Raw genomic sequence first — 21,704 nt, forward strand, 5'->3', positions numbered from 1 at the left:
GTTTGATTACAGAAACTAATAAAGTATTCTCTAAATAATGAAAAAAAGAATAAGATAAGACTATAAGAGCAAGAAACAATTTAAATATGTTCGGGGACCATTTTCATCCCCAGAATTAAGGATTATTTTAATGTTACATCATTGCCTTTACTCTTTTACTTTCCTTTTTAGTTTTATTTTAGGATTCCCTATTTTTAATGTTCATACAGAGATTTCTTTAACTGAAATACTGAATAGTTTCTTTGGTGGGAAAAACTATAATAGTACACAGGATCCTAATGAGATAATTAATAATGTGAAATAGGAAGTAAAGGGCTAAAGGTATAGGGAAAGTGGGAAGGGTGGGGGAAAGGTAATAAGGGAGAGGAAAAAAATATGAGAAACTGAAAAAATGGAAATAAAGTGTTTGTAAATGGGGAGGGGAGGAGGGAGTGAAGGGAGGGCAGGGACAAGGGGGAAAATGAGAATCAAGACCTATCATGTAAAGGTACAGAATCCCAATGATGAATGCAACTGTATTGTATACCTAGATTGTACCAATAAACTCAATAAAAATAAAAAAAAAAGCAAAACCAAAAATCTAGGTATTCCATATTATGACAATGCCCATTTCTAAGCCAAATATTTACTCCAGATACTGGGCAAGAAATGGTGAACTAAAACACCAAGTAAAGGAGAGACAAGCACATAGTAAATATTTTTGAAGTACACAGAGAGCAGATCTGTGGCTAGCAATAAGATACTATATGGCCATCTAGTGTTCAGTGAAGAAACATGAAAGAATTCCATTTTTCAGAACATATCTCTGCTGTTAAATAACACATTACTGCACACTGAATACAGACTGTACCAAACCTCTACACTATACTACAAACAAAAGCTAATCCAGGTACAGAACTTTGCAAAAATAGATCTTAAAGGAATGGCAATAATCCAGAGGCTATAAAGCGAGGAAGACTTAGAAAAAGCTTAACCAAAGATATCAAGATAGCATGAACACTTACTAAACTCAAATGAACATTTTTCTGAGGTAGATGGTAATGTAGAAATAAGCTAAGCAATATGAGAGAGGTTTTTTTTTGGGTGGGGGGGTTGTTGTTGTTTTTGAGACAGGGTCTCAACTATGTAGTTGAGACTGACCTGGACTCACTATGTAGCCCAGGCTGTTCTCGAACTCACAGCAATCCTCCTGCCTCAGCCTCCTGAGTGTTGGGATTACAGGCATGCACTACCACACCCAGCTTTGAGGATTTTTTTTAATTTTACATACATATATATATATATATATATATATACACACTAAAATTTATATATATACATCTTAAAATTATATATGTCTGTGTGTGTGTGTCTTAAATTTTAAAGGATTAAAGGCAAAAGGACTCTCAATGAATTAGGAGAGGGGCACTTCTTCACATGATAAAGACTATTAAAAAATACCTACAGTTAAAAGCGTGAGTTTATGAGAAACCTGAAGCTGTTCTATTAAGACAGGAAAAAGACCAAGATGTTCCTTCACCACTGCTTTTCAACATCATACAAGAAGTCATAGCTAATGTAATAACCCAAGGAAAGGAAGAAAAACACCACAAGTTAAAAAAAGGAAATAATACTATCTTTGTTCAAAGATGACATAATCCTGTATATAGAAAACCAGAAAGAATGGTCAAAAGCTACTCAACAATTATATAAATGTTATAGGATACAAGGTTAATATAAAAAACTAAATCATTTTCCTATATACCAGAAATGAACATATAGAATGTGGAATTAGAAATACAATACCATTTACATTAATACCACCAAAAAAAAATTTAAATATGAGAAAACATGTATAAGATCTATTCTTTCTTCATTTAGTTTATAAATATCAGAAAATTGTTCCTAAAATTCATATGGAAAAGCAAAAGACCTAGGATAATCAATACAATAGTGAAAGAGAATAACAGAAGTTTGAAGACTGACACAATCCAACTCCAAGACTTACAATTAAAGCTGCAACAACTTCAACAACATGGCATTAAGAAAAAACAGACAAAGGGAACAGAATCAAGAGCCATGAAAGAACCAGGATAAATATAGTCTATATTTACAAAGGAACACAAAGCCAATATAGTAGAGAAAAGATAGTCTTCTATACCACTGTGCTAGGATGACTAGACAGGACATCCATCACCACCACCCACTTCCTGAAAGGGAAGGACAGGACAGGAAAATGAATCAAAGAATCTAGATAAAGATTATATATATATATATATATATATATCTTCTAGAAGATGACAAAAAAATCTACATGAACTTGGGTATGATGTCAACATTTTAGATATAACACCAAAGGCATTCTCTAAGAAAGAAACAACTGATGAGCATGACATTATTAAAATTAAAAATGTACATCTCTGGAAAAATATTATCAATAGAATAAGAAGATGAGCTAAAGCTGGGAGAAAATATTTTCAAAGGACACACCTAATAAAAAAAACAAACTCATCCAAAATATATAAAGAACTGTTAAAGCTCAACAGTAAGAAAGCAACCTGATATGAAAATGGGCAAAAGATTTGAACAGTCATCTCACTGTTACATGGCAAGTAAGCACACAAAACAATGTTCAGCATTACATGCCATTAGAGACTCACAAATAAAAACTATGAGACATCACGTACACAGTAAAACAGTCAAAATCTGGAACAATGACAACACCAAGCCCTAGTTAGGATGTGGAGCAACTCTAGGTCACTACTGGTGGAAATGTAAAAATCACACAGTCACTGGAAAACAGTTGGGCAGTTTCTTTCAACAGTAAAGATATTGTTACCAGATGATACAACAGTTGCACTCCTCATTTATCCAAAAAATTTAAAAACTTACATTTATACAAAACCCTATACAGGATTTCACATTGGCTTTGCTCATAACTGCCAAGATATGGAAGCAATCAAGATGTCATTCAGTAGATGAGTGGATAAGGTATAGTACATTCAGGCAATGGAATATTACTCAGTACTAAAAGGAAATGTGCTTTAAGCCATGAAACTTAAATGCATAATACTAAGTGAAAGAAGCCAGCCAGTGTGAAAAGGCTATATATGATTGCAACTACATGGCATTCCAGTAAAAGGAGTATTATGGAAACAATTAAATGTAAAATGACCAGTGGTTGCTAGGTGTTGGGGGAGAGAGGAATGAAAGGCAGAACTCCAAGGATTTTTTTAGGACAGTGAAAACTATTCTGTAGAATATAACAATGATCGATTCATATTCTAAACCAGAGAAACCTAATGGAAACTATGGGTTCTGGGTGATACTCAAGTGTCAATGTAGAGATGGGATTTTGGCTGGGTTTTAAAGGATCTGGCTTGCTGGTAGGGTGGGGGTGGGGTGTCATCCAAAGCAAATAAAGAGAAAACTGGGTAGAGAAACTATGGTAAGGTTTTGGAAGTCTTCAAAAGTCCATACAGGTTTGGCTTTGGAAATGGGGCACCAGGTATTTGTTCTGAAATTATTGATCTAGGCTAGGGATTTAACTCAGCGGTTCAGTGGCCTGCCTTGAAATTACTGATCTATACAAAGCTAAAAATTCATTTCAAAATAATCCAGTCACTCATTGTTAGCTCACTGTCAAGAACATGACACTGTAGCCTCTGACTAAGTAGCTAACATTTCAAAGCACTGACCCTCAGATCTTGCAAGTGCTTGAGAGGGAGATTAAGTATTCAAGATAATAAGAAAAACTCAAACCATTATTCCACTAAGAGACCAAAGACTAGGATATTAACAAAGATAAGAAAAATCTGGAATTTAAAGGCTGCCTTAGGGAAAGAAAGTTTAGTTTCAGTGGACCACTCCGGTGATGTCCAACAGACAGCCAGAATTGTACAACAAAGGCTGAAGCAAAAGATGTGAGCCTGAGACATATCACTGAAGTTATTTACCAAATTAAAAAATGAAACCCATCATGATATACCCCTTTATCGTCTTCCTTCATTCTGTCTTCCCTACCAGCAACAAAAATAACACTGAAAAAGATCAGGCCATTATAATTATGAAACTATCTGAAATACTTCAGGGATACTGCAGAGAATTTTATCATTTATATAAAATACATCAAGTCTTAAAATTCTCCATTCTGTAGGAAGAATATTCTTTATAATAAAAAATCATAATTAAAATAATCTTTAATTACTTGCAGTGTATCAGGCACTTTTAAAATGACCCTCAGAGCTATTACGGTTTAAAATGATATTAAGTATTTTAAAAACTGTACTATTAACAATTAATCAGAAATTTACTATAAGCTAAAATTCAGTTTGGCAGCCAAATCACTTAAATATATAAAAGCTTTAAAGATCTGTAAAAGTTTAAAGAAACTAAATTAAATTCTAATGCAAGAAAATGGTACACATACATATCAAATGAGAAAATCTATGAGTAGCATCTGCTTGAAAATTTGTCACATTCTTATTTATATTGAAGATAGGCCGACTTATTATAGCAGGTTCCTTACCTGTATATACTTTTTAAAAGTATTTTCCTAAATTGCCTAAGCTAAGCTGGGCATGGTGGTGCATGCCCGTAATCCCAGCATTCAAGAGGCTGAGTCAAGAGGATTGCCGTGAGTTCAAGGCAGCCTGAACTTCACAGTGAGACCTTGTCTCCAAAACAAAGAATACCTTGCCTACCCTAAGCTCAAACTTGAAATTCTCCTGCTTCAGTCTGTCTTCAACATTTTGGCTGGGAAGGTAGCTCAGTGTGAAGGCCACAGGTTCAAAACTAAATCTGCCCCAAAAAAGGAAAAGAAAAAAAAAAGTATTGATTTCTTTTTCTAATTATATTTTTTTCCACTAGAGGGTGATAAATGAACTCTAAAGGTCATGAAAAATACAGACTGCTATCTGCTGTGTAGGACAGCATATTTTGTGGGATTAGGGTTTAAGCGATAAGAGACCAGTGCACAAAATGAGGTCATATGTCTATATTAACTACGTGAGTTTCCCAGGCACACACTTGTACATATTTCATTTTACTTAATCCTTACAAAAACCTTGAAACATAGGCATTTATAGATAGCGAAACAGATTTGATGAGATTATATATTTACGGTCACACAGTAAGTGGCAAAGAGAATTCAAGTTAGACCTGAAGAGCCACCACTCTACAATACGGGACAGTGCATCGCGTCCACAACGCTCCCTCTCCACATTCCCCATCATCCTCCCCACAGTTCTGCAAGCACTTAAACTCAACTGAGTCAAGGACTCCAGTTCTCCCTCCTTCACAAAGGCAAGACATGGATATTTACTGGTGGATGTCATTCAGAAAAACTGCTTTAATTAGCACTTTTTGCTCATTGGACTCATCTATGCCTAACAGAATGTGAATTATAGTACTTCATCGTGCAGGTATGCTAGGTCAAGGACACTCAGGACATCATTCTTTAGAGCTCTACAACAGCATAGGGCTTAGAGCTCCATCAGGTTTCAGATGTTCCCCCATTATCCTAGGACGTTTCCCAGGAGCTCTGGTTCTAGAGGGCGGTGGGAGGATGGCAGATCCAACACAAAACTGTAATTAGATCCTCAGATTGGTTAGTGACTCTTGTGCCTGGTTCCACTCTTGTTTAGAACCTGCAGACAAGAAGGATTGCGGGTTCCTAGTCTCCAATATACCGGCACACTATACTTTGAATACATGGTTCAATAACCATTCCTTTCTTATTTGAGGTAAATGGATAAAAACTGTCTAGTTACCAGGAGGAATGTAATAGTTAGGATGTGGGGGGGAGGTGTAAATTTTAGGCAAAGAATGAAATTCCCAGAAGGAAAGCACCAGGATAAATATGGAAGATCAGGATTAGTTCCCAAACAGGTCGCTTTACATGAAAAGATTAAGAGGATACCTGATCTGACCTTATGATAATCTTATTTGCTTTTCATATCACTAGAAAATTATTTAGTTAAAAATTTTAAAAAGGAAAATAAGCTGATAATCTGTCAAAGATTCTTCAATATGAGTTGATTATCTCTTCAGAAAGCAAGATTTTGTAGAAATACAATAAGGCTGCTGACAAGAGTTAAAATTGAAGAGACATTCTTATCTACAAAGGCAACATGATCCTAGCATTTGCAAGAAGACTTGTGAAATTCAGAGGCATAGCCAACAAACAACCTCTGGTTAGGAAGCACATCTGATGGGCTCCAGAGTGACTTCTGTCACTTTTTTATATCGTCACTTCTTCCTTTAGCCTCATATCTTCAGTGGGGCTTTGTTAAGTACTACAAAGAAAAGTAGTTAACTTAGCACTCATTACTTTTTAAAGGGTAGATCTGATTATCTCAAATGTGACACAGTACAGTACTAGCGTGCCATCATACCCCAGATTCTGGAACCTTAAATCTAGGAGCTTCGAAAATGTTTAGCAATGTGTATCAAACTCTACCACAGGGGGCAGCATAACACATGGAAAGAAAAAGGTTTTTACACAGGCACCTAAGGGTAAAACCTCTTGTCATTTACGGTATGATTTGGTTAGGGTGAATCATGTGACCTCTCCGTAACCTCAGTTTCCTTATCATCACAGGTCCTCGTACACTGTATGTGCTCAATAAACACCAATTCTTCACTACCACTACCACTGACTTCACATTTGGACAGTCTGGAATTTCTAACATATATTGTTTGCCATAGGTTCCCTTAAAAACAAACCGTTAGTGATCAGAGGGAAAATTTGTTCTCAGAGTTTTTACAGTTTTCAATATGCTTTTACATAATAAACCAATGCAAGGAAGAACCTAATTTTTTAATATCATATGTAAACACAACATTAAGGGATGATGTATAAATAAGTCTAGCTGTCCACAAGGTTTAACAAACTGCCCAAAAATAACATTTGGAAATTATGCCAGTAAAACTGTGGAAGGCTAATTCTGTATAACAATTTCAAATGGGACATTTAAAAGTATCTCATGCCTACTTTTTTAAAAAGTCAAAGTTCAATAAAACATGAAAAAACCTGTAGCTTAGGAAAAGGTCTACAGAAATGTCTTATAATTATCAAGAATTCCTTGGCTGGGGATTTAGCTCAGCAGTTCGGTGGCCTGCCTTGCAAGCACAAGGACCCAAGTTCAATCCCGGTACCAAAAAACAAAAAGAATTCCTCTAGTTGTAGTAAGACTGTTCCAGGACCAGTATTTTTAAAAATATTATATGAATATAATTTGTAATACTAATACCTTCTGTAAAACAAAAATTAGTTCATTTTATTACTTTACAAATGAATATTAACTAGTATAATACAAAGACTCTGAGGAAAATTTCACTGCAATTAAAACAGAGATGTGAAGTGTCTCGAGTTACCAGCAGAGTGCCTATACTCACTTTTGTCGTCTTGGTATAGAATGGGGAGGAGAGTTGGTGAATGGGCAGGTCCACAGTACTACTGGAGTTTGTGACACTGTTACTATGTATATGTTCATCCTCTCTGCTACTGTCGTCAGATTGGTCAAAATCATCACTTTCCTGGTCCATTTCCTCCTCCTCTTCATCCTCCTCATCTTGTTCACCAGCGTGTTCTTCATCTTCCTCTTGCTCTTCTTGGTTTCCTGAGGAGTCCTCATCTACTGCAATAAACCGATTATTGTTTTCTTCCACTTGACCTTGCTGGGAATCATTCTGGTCTCCAGATCTAGGTTCTGCTCCAACAACTTCACCATTCCTTGCGGAGTGCTCCTCCTCCTGTTGTCTTAGCTGCTGCTGTTGCTGCTCCTCCTCCACCACCCGGTTCATCTGCTCCTCATCCACCTGGCTTGAGGAAGGGTTACCTCTCAGAGAGCCTCCTGTCCGTCGCCTTTTGCTGCCCACAGACAGCAGTTCCTGATTCATTTCCAAAAGCCAGCTTGCCACTTCCTGAACCTTGGCCAGACTATCGGAAGATGCAAAGGCTTTCACATTCTGCAGAGAAAATAGAGGCAGAAACAAGGTTTGTACTTTCAGGTTATGTATCTATATTCTAATTAGCATTAGAGACTGCAAATGGTATTTGATGCTCTCAAGGTATTAACATGTTAGTAATCAATGTAGAAAGTTTAAATTGTAAAAGTTCTGACTTCCCCCCAAATCATATAATAAACAGCTTAATTTTAATACCCTTTTAATAATTCTTAGCACTAAACTATATAGTTTAATTTAGTTCTTTGACCAATGAAACAATTTTAAATGTTAGGATCAGTTGATCATAAACTATATCATGTGTAACACTTCCAAAAAATATTATAGTGTATTACAAAAACTACTGAAGAAAATATATTCAGTGCTCGGTCAAGTTCAGGAAATAAAGAAGCAAATCAGACAAACAAAGTTTTTTTACACTGAAAATTTCCCATACTGATTGCAGAATCTTACCTTCAGACACAGTGTTCTGAAAGGCAGCAAGTATAATCACTCTGATTTTTCTACAGTGACTATAAGTCAATGGGACAGCAAATAAACAAAAACTTTTACTTAAAAATAAGAAAAAAGTTCTTAAGTTCATACCCTCTGCCCCAGTAATTCCACTTCTGGCAATCTATCCTAAGGAAGTAATCCTAAAACAGAGGAAAAAAAAAATTATAGAGGATGCTTACTGCAGGTTTCAAAAGCCAAAATAAAAACCAAAAAAAGGAAATGAAAATAAAAATCAAAACTCAGATGTTCAAGATAAAAGAATGCTTGAGCTAGAATATATATAAAATAATCCCTAAACATGGTATTTGCCAAAAAAGTCATGAAAACATACTGGTTTGTATTATATTATGCAAAAGGGAAATTATATGACCACAGTAATTTTTTTTTGTTTGCACTATAATTTTTAAACTGCTTAAAAACCAGATGACAATGCTTCAAAATAAAATGTATTTGAGGCAATAGTATTATATGCTTTAAATGAATTCTTTACCATAATTCTCAAATTTTATGCAACAAGCATGTTTATTTTTAATCCCCCCCAACCCCGTACTGGGGATTGAATTCTGGACCTTGTGCTTGCAAGGCAGGCAGCGGAACCACTGAGCTAAATCCCTGGACCTTATTTTTACATTTTTTTTAACAGAGGCTCTGAAATTTGATGAGCATCTCGTTACAGTGTTCATTTTAACTGCACCCTTTGTTGATATCTAGATACGTGTTTGATGTTACCTAAAATAATTCCAACACATTATCCACATTTTTTAAAAAAACAAGAACCCTTTATCTAAAATTTGAAACTTTCATAGTCTGGTTGTTAACCTAGGAATAATAATTAACTTTATAAAGATTATAAAATAAATTAATCTGGTGCTGGCAAAAGGAAGAGGTGAGATATGTTTCATTACTGAAGTAATGAAAAATTAAAATAAAAAACCTCAAAAAACAAAAAATAAAACTTGAAACTTCAACACGGAAAAGGTTAATAATGAAGTTTTGTCAAACACATTTTCTGCTTTTAAAACTCTAATTCTGATCTTTTTAAAGAAAACTTTTTGTATGCTTTTTGTATATTAAACATAAACAACAGTTCTAATCCCAAAACAAAATCCATGTATATTTCAAGAATATTCTTTTATTTCTTTTTATCAAGAGAAGTACATAAAGTTAAGATACATCTAACAGGGTAATTTTTTATAACTAATGAGAATGAACTTGAATTCAACAAAATAAAATCTAATGGCAAATATGTTTTGCATTAAATTGTATTTTTTTCCTTGGAAATTAGATATGATTAACATGGAAACAACTCAAGGTCAGGAATAATACTGATGAAAGGAAATCACAGAATTTTTAAATTGAAAATGTTCCTTATATCACAGACAAGGTAACTGGGGCTCAAAGAAATTAAGAAAGTGTCTCACTAGCTTCAAGCAACATGTACACAATATCACCCAACTGAGTCTTCATTCTGGCACCTCAGTCTACAATAACTACAGATGACAAAATCCTACAAGAATATGATCCTGTAACACTGATACTGCCTTCTTTTCTAAAACCAGAATCATTCTAGTGCTCAGACTGTTACTCTGAAACAAATATTTACAGAGCATTCAATATGCTTCAGGTATATATTAATATTCTGAATAATATTTGGTTTCTTTATTTAAGGTCACCAAAAGAAATTTCTTAAAAACCACAAGATATATTTCTTTACATGTTAATCAGTGTCATTTGACCTTTTAAAGATTAGAACCTACAGTAAAATCAAATTTTGCATTACAACACTACATACAAGTATTTCAACATTCCAGAAACAACAGTTTCAGAAAAAGGAAATCATAAAGCATTGCCAATACCTAAAACCTCTATAAAACAAAATCTTAATTAACTAATTATTCTCCTATAGTAATTGTGTAATAAAAAGTTGCTGTAATCACCATCAGTAGATACTGAATCATTACTCCTAGGAGAAAATATGGTTCCTGTAAGCCTCTGGTCACATATTTTTATCAAGCAATCAATGCATAACCTTTTCTACGTGTTTCTGATTAGACAATTTATGTAATATATATTACTGACTCATTAACATGGAACTTACAATGGTACTATAATTTTCTCCCTAATGTACTAAAACATCACAACCTTCTAGGAAAAAATGAGAATCAAGACTTGTCATGTAGAGGTACAAGATCCCAACAATGAATGTAACTGTACTGTATCCCTAAAATGTGCCAATAAACTCAATTAAAGCTGGAAAAAAAAAAAAAAAACACTGGACAGCAATGCAGCAACTATGCTTGGGGAATATTTTAAACAGCATAGTCACCAACAAGAAGCATAAAAATGAGGGAAATATTTCACTGTATGCCAGGAAAAGGATGTTTTAACCTCAACTGGAAATAGGCACGCTGGATGGCTCAAATTTTTTGCCATGTACATGTCTACAAATGACTGAAAGCATCATGAATATTTGAGGATCATAAATAAATGAGTACATAATTTACCAATACAGAATCTGTGATTAGGAGGGACTCTACCTACTTTATGTAAATCCTCTAGACCAGTGAGGGCAAACCTTGTAGAGCTTTCAATGATAATAAATGGCCCACTGTGGCACGCATGCCATAGCTTCACCATTACTGCTCTACACCAATCACTGCCTGCAGTGTAAGATACACAGAACATTTAGAAATATCAACAGAGAAGCCACAGTATTACCTATTGTTACAGCTCTGCTACTTCAACAAAGGGTAACTGATCAGACAATTAAAAGCTCCTATGTAGATATTTATCACTAAAATTTTCAAAACAAACATTTCATATAGCTCTGATAAAGTTGGACTTCGCATAATTACTGGAGAAAGAAAAGAGGAATGGGACATTATTCTTTCTTTTTGTTAAGTGGAGAAACACCATCCTTATAGGTAGACAGGGGAACCTGGCAAGCCCTGTAGGAGAAGAACACGCAATTAAATAAAGCTGCCTGGCTGCCCATGGTATTTCTCCCCCCAAAAAATAGAGGAAAGATGCAAGGCAAGGCAAGGCCAGAGCATCCTTTTGGCAATGTCTTTCAGAGCAGCGAGAAGCACACAAAGGTCCTGACCTAGAATACCTAAAAATATGCCTATGGTCAGCTCCAGACCAGGGTGGAAAAGTAGTATTATAGTTACATTGTTTTTAAACAAAATTTAAAAGTAAGTCTATTTAGAGAAACCAAAGCTACTCATTGAAACTTTCCAGAAGTTCTAGAAAATACTGGGTAACTCTTGGCCTATATTCTTTGATCCTGTGGCACTTCAGACCTAATTTCAGGGGCGCGGGGGGCAGAGGGGGGAGAAAGGGGGATGAAGAGAGGGAGAAGGGGAGGGGCAGAGGGAGAGAGGGAGAGAGAGGGGGATGAAGAGAGGGAGAAGGGGAGGGGCAGAGGGAGAGAGGGAGAGAGAGGGGGATGAAGAGAGGGAGGAGGGAGGGGGAAGAGGGAGAGAAGGAGAGAGGGGGATATCTTTAATGAGTTTCTCATGAACTTTTAAAATAGTTTCTCATGAACTCTGCTTTTCAAAAAGAGACCTTCATCCCAAAAACTATTTGAACTACTTATGTTAGGATGCTTAAAGGAATAAATGTGGTCACAGTACACATTATATGGTGTTCTGAGAATCTGTCTTCACCTGAACTAGAATTGTGAGCCTCAAAGATTCTAAGGCAAAAACTAAGTTTAAAATCACAGTAGACACCAAGGAAACCCATTCCCACTAATAAAGCAAGAAACATAAGCAAATTACCAAAGCCTCCAAATGACTGCGCAATATTAACATTTTAAGTTACATGGCAGTTATAATGCAGAAGATCTGAGCTACAAAATAAGCCTAACTGTACTGACTGTCAAAAAGAATAACTCAAAGCTGGGAATACTGCAACTCAAGCAATTTATGATCTTTAAATCCTAAGAAACTCTTTAATCATCAGGAGAGTATGTTCTGCTCACTTCCACAGCACATATAGTAAAATAAGAGTGTATGTTCTGGTCATACCACTTAACACTCTCATTTCATCTTAAAAACTTTTTATATACCAAATTAATACCCCACTTATTAATTACTATGGTCAAGCTACTCAGCAGTAAGTATCTGGAATAGATGATAAAATAAGTTGTATCTTACAGTTCCACTAGTCACAATCCAACAAGAGCTTCTGACTTCAGTCCAAGTCAAAGCCAATGTTTTCTACAGTTGCCTGTTAGAGATCTATAGATCTACATGTCATACTCTGTCCTTCTGACCTTGCTCCACCCCTTCTGACATGGTTCTGTCTTAAGAGTGAAGTGCTGTGGTGCACTGGCTGGTGCACTCTCCTTTCTGCATACCCTCCCATGTATCTGCACGGTTCTTTCCATTCCTTCCTTCCTGACTCTGCTGAGATGTCCCCTAGCCAATGACACATCTCCTAACCGTCCCATTTAAAACAGCAAGCGCACCATCATACTCCCTTTCCCCTTGTCCCTGACTTATTCTTCTCCATATCACCAAGCACTGAAATAGTACTTGCGGTACACTCAGTGCCTACTTGTCCACCCGTTTATTAACATATTTTCTCTCTTTCCCTCACTAGAATGTATGCTCTATCAGGAAAGGGACTTTTTTTTTTTGCCACTGTTACCTTCAGCACCCACAAAACTATATGGCTAAGTAAGCACTCATGCTTTACAACATGTGTTTACTGAGTAAATAAACAGTCATGCACTGACCATACTTTATTCACCAAAGAAGAATTTTGAGCCAGGTTAGCAATATATTATTTGAAACACACAGGAGGGATGTATTGTATACTGGTGCAAATTTGCTATGATGAGTGTTATCATTATGTATGCCTAAAATGTACCAATAAATATTTTTCTATAAAAAATTTAAGTTATAATCTGGACTGAACAAGTAAGTCACTTGTCATTTTGAAATTGGTTAGGGCATAAATCCTAATATCTTAGCATTTGCCTATAAATCATTGTCTAAGTTATAAAAAATTTTCTTTATCAAATTTCTACCATAAGGCTATAAAAACAATTATGGGGCTAAAATATTAATACGTCAAACACGCTTATCCTTTTTTGAGGAACTCTGGTTCCAAATCTCCTATAGTGTAGCTAACTAGGAAAGCACATAGAAAAATCAGGGACTGAAAAATTCAACAGATACTCAGTGTTACAGACTAACAAAATTAACATAAAAGGGAAATGGATGGGGAATGTCATCATATAAGCAGGAAGGAATTCAGTTTTATGGATCCGAAATGAATAAATCTACATCTTCTCTTTACTGAAAGGATGCAAAAGACTATTTCTCAAACCAAATAACTGTGCCTACTTCTTATGTTACTTAACTTACATATTTCTGTTTTGCTCAAACAATTCTGGACCTACTCCAGTATAACTAAGTGTTTGAAAAGCTGTTAAAATGTTTTGTCATTGCTGTAGTTTTTACACTCATTTGCTGCTCCTTTACAACATGCTGGTCCCCAAGTTTCCCCTGGTATTTTCCCTCCTCAGGTAGCAGTGCTCTTGCTCTCCATTGCTAGTTCCTCCATTCCCTATGTTTTTGTTTTTGTTGTTTTTTTTTTAAACCCAGGGTTTCAACTATCACATAAAAGTGAATGGTTCTTACTTCTACCATCTCCGTTTGACTACTCTACTACTGACACTTATCAGCTTTATGAACAATTAACCCAAGTTCATTTTAAAACCCAAACTTCTACTCCCATACCAATGTGAGGCAAAAATTGTTCTTGTATCTTCCTATTTTCTTTATTTTATTGACTAAAACTATATTCTAGTCAACTGCAGACATAAAAAACTCAATGGCTCTTAATCCTGTTTCCTTCAACAATTTAGTCCTAAAGCCCTTTAGGAGGAGCCAAGCAAGTTAGGTATATGTGTGGGAGGCAGGATGGCAGTCCAAAATGGGGAGTCAATCTACACACAGCCTCTCTGTATGTGAAGGCAGACTGGTAAGGGGTGTCAAAGCCTCAATGAGAAGAAAGCATGATCCACACAGTGGAGAAGCCCAGTAGGTCAAAGGCAGAACTAGGTAAAAATATGGGGGTCTCCACCACCCCAAATGTGAGGAGGGTATGAAAGGTGTCCAGATGGAGGAAAATCTCAAGGTCTGAGTGGAATTAAGAAGAGTGCAAAGGCCACGATAGTACCCAGCTCAGATATCCCTTCAACCTAACCCCTGTAAGAAGCACAGGTGCTTGAAGTCACCAGACATCTCACCTTGGAATCCATGGCAACATCCACAATAGGCCATGCTGACTCCAAATTCTGCCAGGACAACTACTTAGCATGATGAAGGTAATGCTCCAACAGCCCCCTGACAAGGGAGTGGTGGGTTGGCTTCTTGGTAAACTAAATCTTATCCTGACACTGCTTCTCAGGGAACCCAAACTGACACAGTAGACATTTGTACAGAGGAATAGTAGCAAAAACTCTTGGGGGGGGATTAGATCCTAAAATATGCTACAAAATGGTTAAATTCATCAGACAAAGGTGATTTCATTCAAGAATGTTTAAAGAACAACTATCTCCAAAGAAATCAGTGACTTGACAGAGGAAAAGTTCTCAAAAGAGTAACGGTGCTAAAAAAAAGTTCCTTTTAAGAAAACAGTGGGCTAGACTTTTGTCAGACACTCTGAAGATGAAGAATGACTGCAGAAACTAGCCTATATAGCATTTACTTTTCAGTCTTTTCCAGGTATGAAGAAAACAGTGGTTGGTTTTACTTCAGGGACAAGATTCTTGAATTTTAAAAGAAAATGAGCTTTTGGAAAATGTTATGTTATAAAAGGTAATCATGAATGTTTTCATTGCTGCTTGAGTATGAGGATGAAGAACAGTATCAACAATTCTTGAGTCTTATAGAAACCACGAGGAGAAAGACAGAACAAAACTGAACAGAGTTTCCTTCCTTTTCAACAAAACTGTAAAACTGGGCAAAGGACCCTCTTTCTGGATCTTCTGATTGTGAACAGTTGACATGAGAAAAAAAGAAGAGCTGTAGTCTTATCATACATTCAAGATGGAGTTTTATTCATATTCCCCAGACAAGTTCTGTATTTCTACGAGGAAAAGAATATCCTGCTATCGATAGGAAAACGTGAAGATTATGCTATAGTCTCAACTTCTCATACATATGAACAATCTTTCTTAGTCAAAAATTACCAAGAGTAAAATCAGAAATGGTCTTGTTTCAGTTAAAAATAAAGTTTGTATTATTTAGCTCAAATGTGACTTGAACCAGAATATTTTGTATAGCAATAAAGACAAGAGATAAATACAATTCTTACACTAGAAGAGTAAATTCACATTAAGGAGATAAATATGGTTTCAATTTTTAAGATTAAAAAGTAATGCATAAGCCTATAAAAGATGTAATCTAACTGCTAAGCTCATATTTGAACATACATATCACTGAGTAAGGAAATGTTTTCTCAAAGTTTTGTGTAAAATTGTGCTTGGCTGTTTTTATTCAAAGTGCTTTGCTTTTAGTAGCTTTACTATTCAGTTCTATTGATAAGTTGTCACGCTGTAAATATCACTAATTAAAATAAATTTGTAACCTTTATTTAAACTGATTCTGATACCTACATTAAGTTCCAGTCTGGCTTAAGCTCATTTAAAATTAATTTCTTATGAGTTTGCAAAATTTATGAAGAGATTAATTTCAAGGATGTAAGTTAAGCACCATTACCAGGGGCTGTATTCTCTCTGAGAAAAGTTGGCTTATATATATGCCATTTTTAGTTTTATATATGGTGTGAATAATATTCTTGAACATACCATATGGCATACAGATCTCATAGAGCAGAAATTTGTGATAAGACCTACCTGGGTAAGGTAAAAAGGATAAAACAATAAAATTCTTTGAATAAGTAAAAAATTGAGTTTCTTCTCCTTGCTCTAAGGAGAGCTGATTTCCTCTGTAGTGAGGGGGAAATCACACGAAGAGGAAGAGGCAAGTTCATCGCATAAAGAGAGCCACAAAAAGAAGCAGAGCTTTCTCTGTTCAAAAGAGCACTGATAATTAATTATCTTACCAATGAATTACTATATATACAACTTTCTGTCCAAGCCAAAGTACCCTGAGCTGTAGATTCAGCCATTTTAATGCAGGTGTTTTCTTTGACCTGTGCAAGAAGACTGAGAAAGGCTGAAAGTAAGTAGTAGTAATGGAACAAAAATCAAAGTTTCAGCTACCTAATACAGAGCAACAAGAGTAATGCAGCATCACTGCCACAATATTCCTGCTAATGATGAATAACCTGAACCTATGAGGAGGAAACATTAGACATTCCCAATCAAGTCACTGTCAAAATAACTGGCTTATAAACTTTAATTATGTTAAAGGAAATGAAAGTAAACATAAGATCAAGGAACTTTTCCAGATACATGGTAACCAAATGCAATATATAATTCTGAATGGAACTCTTTTGTTATATGAGACATGCTCTGGACAGCTGGTAAAATTCAAAATGATGTTTGAGGAATAGGCAGTCTAATAAATCAGTCCCAGTGTTCTCATTTTAATGGTTATATTGTCAGGCACAAAAATGTCCCTTTTGTTAGAAATGCATATGCAAGTGTTTGAAGGTGGTAGCGCATTATGTTGGTAATTTACTATCAAGTGGTCTGGGACAAATTAAGCTCTTAGTACTACACACAGATTTTTCTAAAAACTTTTTTAAAAAGGAGGAAGAAATATGGGCATCATTCTGGTTTTCATCATTTCTTACAAACCACCCTTGCTATATCCCTGGGACCTTTGTCATCACCTCTAACTCTTGTTTAGTCTACCTCAAGCATCTCTATGACCATCTCGCACCGACAGTAGTGTTTGAGGAGATGCCATTTGTGTCATGCCCAAGCTATCAACAGTGCCCTAGCATATCTATCTCTTATCTTCCACACTTCTCGCCCACCCTTTATATTGGTTCCAGGACATGCAATGCCAACATATCAGTACCAGCTTCCAAGCACTTTATACGTGGAACCTTTTGTTCAAATGAGAGCAAAATACTAAACAGATAAAAGGAGAGCTTCAGGAGGAGGTGGAGAAAAGGAGGCACCCAGAGAAAGAGCAACCTGAGCAATTGCAGAACTTCTGAAAGTAATCTATTTCACAGGATAAAATTTAAACTCAAAAGCATAATACGTCCATAGGCCGTTTCTAATCTTATCTGGAGCTGTGTATTACCCAACAATTTAGTCTGTTTGTGTTCTCCAGTATGTTACATCCTTCTCTTAACTTCTGTGGCATTATTTCTTTGCCCACACTTTACTAACCCTAATGGCAAAGCAGTCACCGTCCTCTATCTTCTATTCTTGTGTCATGGAACTACTGAAATTGGCCAGCACAGTTCTTAAATACAAGACTCTCTCTTAACTTTATTTTCTAAAGCGGCAGAAAATAATGCTGGAGTACTCAGGAAAAAGTTGGGAAACATGATAAGACAGTAATGTCGTCACTATCAGACAAATGGGATAAGCTAAAGTATAGAGGGCAGATTTAAAAATTGTAAATTATTTTTTATATACAGCATGGGAAGTAGAAAGATAGAAAAGTGAACATGTTTTTTACTGCAATGTTATATCTTACAATTCCATGAAGAAAACAAGGATTATTTTTGCCCCCCCACTGTTACCTGACACCACATATGAAAATATTTATTATAATTCTGAGCTTTAATATACCCACGTACATACAGACAATAAACAATGCGCTCTTTTCCACAAACAGGAAGTGATGCTCAACTGTCCATATTACACTATCACTATCTATAAACCCTACTTCCTGTAATTTATAAAAGCATTAATCAACAAATACATACAAAATATGGGGTAATTTTTCTATGTTCTAGAAAATGCTCAAGAACATTTCTTGCAGACTAAAAACCAAGAGTGAATGCAGATCTTTACAATATGAAAACATAACTATCCAACTTTAAATGTTAATGGATATTTCTTTTTTTGTGGTTGTTCAACACTGAAGTCTACTGGAAATAAATCCTGTAACTGAGCAAACAGATCCCACCTACAGGTCCCTTGGAGAGATTACTGCTCTCACCAGGACTGCAGTGTCTGCATGGGAAAGCTGCAATCTACCTGAAACAACCACAGAGGTCATTTGGGTATTCAATCATTCATATTTTAATTGAGTGGGTAATTTGTTAAGGATTTAATTGGCTAAGAGACAATGGATTAAAAATGATAAATACATGAAAAGGAACTTAGAAACAACTCTAAGGGAGATGAAAATTTAAAAATATTTCTTCTCATCCACAAGAACTACTAAAATTAAAACCAAACACCAAGTGGTGGTGAAAATAAGAAGCAACTAAAACTCTCACATATGACAGGTGAGAATATAAAAATGGTAACAACACTATAGAAAACCACTTGGTGATTTCTTATAAATACACAAAGATGCCCTATGAGCTAGCACAGACATACATGTATCTATCTATAGGTAAATACGGACCAGTACATTAAAATTCCTAGGTATTTATATCTAGATAGACAGACAAACAAAAAAGACCTAGGTATCTAGGAGAAATGTCCACAGACAGGCTGGTACAACAATGCTTATAGAAGTTTTATTCAGAGAGCCAAAAAATAACCACAACTCAAGTGTTCATTTAGAAAATGGATAAAGTAAGGTATTTTCATATAACGGAAAATTGAAAATGAATTTCTGATACATTTATGTCAAAAACAGTATGTTAAGTGAAAGAAGGCAAAAAGATTAACCCTGGATGGCTCTGTTCATATGATGTTTAAAAATCCAGAAAATTAGTCTGGCATATTGGCTCACACCTGTAATCCCAGCACTTGAGAGGCTGAGGCAGGAGGATTGCTGCGAATGCAAGGCCAGATGGGCTACACAGCAAGACCCTGTCACCCCCCAAAAAAGATCTGTAAGACTAATCTACAATGACAGAAATCAGAACAGTAGTTGTCTATGTGTGTGTGGTAGGGAACTTTCTAGAGTGACAAAAGTATTTTCATATCTTGATTGAGGTATTGGGTATATAGGTATACATGCTTTCAAAACTCCCCTGTGTGTTCTACATTGCACTTTAAAAGTATTTCGATTAAAAGTTAAATGAAGACAATATAACATTTCTGCCTTTCTTGGCCTGGTCTCATTAGTTGGATCTTTCCTACACTAATACCAGAAATGTTCACATCAGACAGCCCAGAACACTGAATTTTTCACTTGCTCAGATTCACAGCTCCTGGCACAGAGGAGTCAGCAAAGAGTTCACTGTGAAATACTCTCTAGCAGGCAGAATTCTGATTGAAAAGTAAGAGGACCATGTTAGTGCCTGGGCTGAAAGGTCCATTTGAAGATACTAAGGAGCCAGTGATGACAGGACCAGAAAAAACTAGAATCTGCTACACTTCAGAAATAACTCCACGGGCATCTCTGTGGAAAACCCACCACCACCACAATAAGGCCTTAGTGAACAGCAATTATATATTCCAACCCTTTTAGCTAAGCTCCCTAGTCTTATCATTTTTTAAGGCTGTGAACTTCAGAAGCCTACCACTATAATATAGAAAACTTATTGTGTGAAAGAAAGAGAAAAAATCTAGTGAGAAATCTGCTCCTTTAACATGGTTCCCAACTTAGTAACCCTAACTTTAACATGCCCACTATTTATTGTGGACCACCAGGAGAAAACAATGTGTTCCTCTCACTGAATTTGAACCTTAGGACCATTCTCATTCACTACTGCTTGGTACCCTCTTGCCTGGGTTCCTGGGAGACTTCATTTGGTAAGAATACAACTAGAACTCAGGTAAACCCATGCTGTTTTCACTTCATCTAGTTTCATTTCAAAAACTGCCTCATGATTTTCTTACCATCTGAGGCAGAATAATTACCTCATTTAGATGATTATGGTAGACAATCACTATTCACAGATAAACGCACAAAAACAATCATTCAATCTTCCTCTTCAAGTTCTTGGAAGGAAGGTTAAGCAGGGACATAGAGGAAGATACTGCCCAACTACACTACGTACAGTGCAATTTCAGAAAATATGTATTTGAATTGAAAAAGAGAAATATTTAAACTAGGTGCCAGCCACTGGGAATAAAAGACATAAAACCCTGCATCCAAAATGAATACTGCACAGTGGTATATTGATTTTTTTAATTTTGAGAAAAAGTCACCCTGAGACCTTTGTAAGATATAGTGATATAAAACATTTCTGAAAAAAATGTAAGTTTTGTAGAAACATGGCAAAATTAACTTCATTCCAGCCTAGTTCCACCTTTACCCACTGATGCCTAACATTTATCAATACTATGGTGATGGAAAAAGCAAAAACATCACCATGAAAACCCAAAAACATCTAAAACATTAGTTCTAACACCAAGAAATAGAAACCATTCAAAACCATTCTTTTTCATTCTTTTTTAGTATAGACTGAGAGCTATTATTCTTTAAATGGTAAGAAATACCATGGTTTTCTTACAAAGATCTTCTCTGTGCAGAAATAAAGCAACACTGTCATAATTATTAAATCACTAAACTAGATTCCGTATGTAATGATCTATAATTTTTCACAAAAGAAATTTTTAAAATTTTTCAGGTTACAGAACAGTATTTCTGGACAAACTTAACAAGGCAGTAGTTGTAAAACATCCTCAAACTTCAAAACACCCTCAATTTCAGTACAAACAATGCTGTGTTGTATACTCACCCTAAAACTAAGAGGAAGCATTGTGGGGTGGTCACAACTTGAATTCCTTATCACAATGAGGGCTGCTGAAAGATACTACCATTAAACTCAGCCATTCAAAAAACTACGAAGACAATCATGGTGGTGACTGCTCTCCAAAACCATTGATTTCAAATTTGTTGAAATAGCTATTTTTTTGGATCTTCAAGTTTCTGGACAGTTTCCTCCATTCTAAAGCTATTCCTCTTGCCTAGATAAAATCAGAGTAACAAGCCGGGGGGGGGGGGGGTAAAAATATGGCTTTATTTTTCAACAATATCAAGCCAATTTTTCCAATAAAGAAAACAAAATATTAGCAGAAAATCTTAGAGGTATAAGTCCAATTCTATATTTAAATTACTGAAGCTGCTCCAACTGCATTCATCTAATAGGCAAACATTTAGAGAGCCTGTTACAGCACTATGTTCCCTACTGAATATTCAGTTAATCCAGAACTCTGCAATCATTATTTCCAGTTTGCAAAG

At 35.7% G+C, this 21,704-nt stretch overlaps 1 protein-coding gene across 4 annotated transcripts in view; it reads right to left on the minus strand.

Moving 5' to 3' along the window:
* The window catches only part of Fbxw7 (F-box and WD repeat domain containing 7), a 173,095-nt gene that overhangs the window by 73,561 nt on the left and 77,830 nt on the right, over window positions 1-21,704 (minus strand). For 2 of the 4 annotated variants that reach the window (XM_010627917.3, XM_010627916.3), the window contains 2 exons: window positions 8,533-8,582; window positions 7,378-7,950 (listed from right to left, as the gene is read on the minus strand). In XM_010627917.3, the coding sequence (XP_010626219.1) occupies window positions 7,378-7,881 (504 nt within the window). In that variant the 5' untranslated portion in view covers window positions 7,882-7,950; window positions 8,533-8,582. The remainder of the gene's footprint in view (window positions 1-7,377; window positions 7,951-8,532; window positions 8,583-21,704) is intronic. The other 2 variants (XM_010627918.3, XM_033759920.1) reach the window with 1 other exon arrangement.

Source organism: Fukomys damarensis, unplaced genomic scaffold, assembly GCF_012274545.1.
Source record: "Fukomys damarensis isolate Sample0158 unplaced genomic scaffold, DMR_v1.0_HiC HiC_scaffold_38, whole genome shotgun sequence".
Taxonomy (NCBI): Eukaryota; Metazoa; Chordata; class Mammalia; order Rodentia; family Bathyergidae; genus Fukomys; species Fukomys damarensis.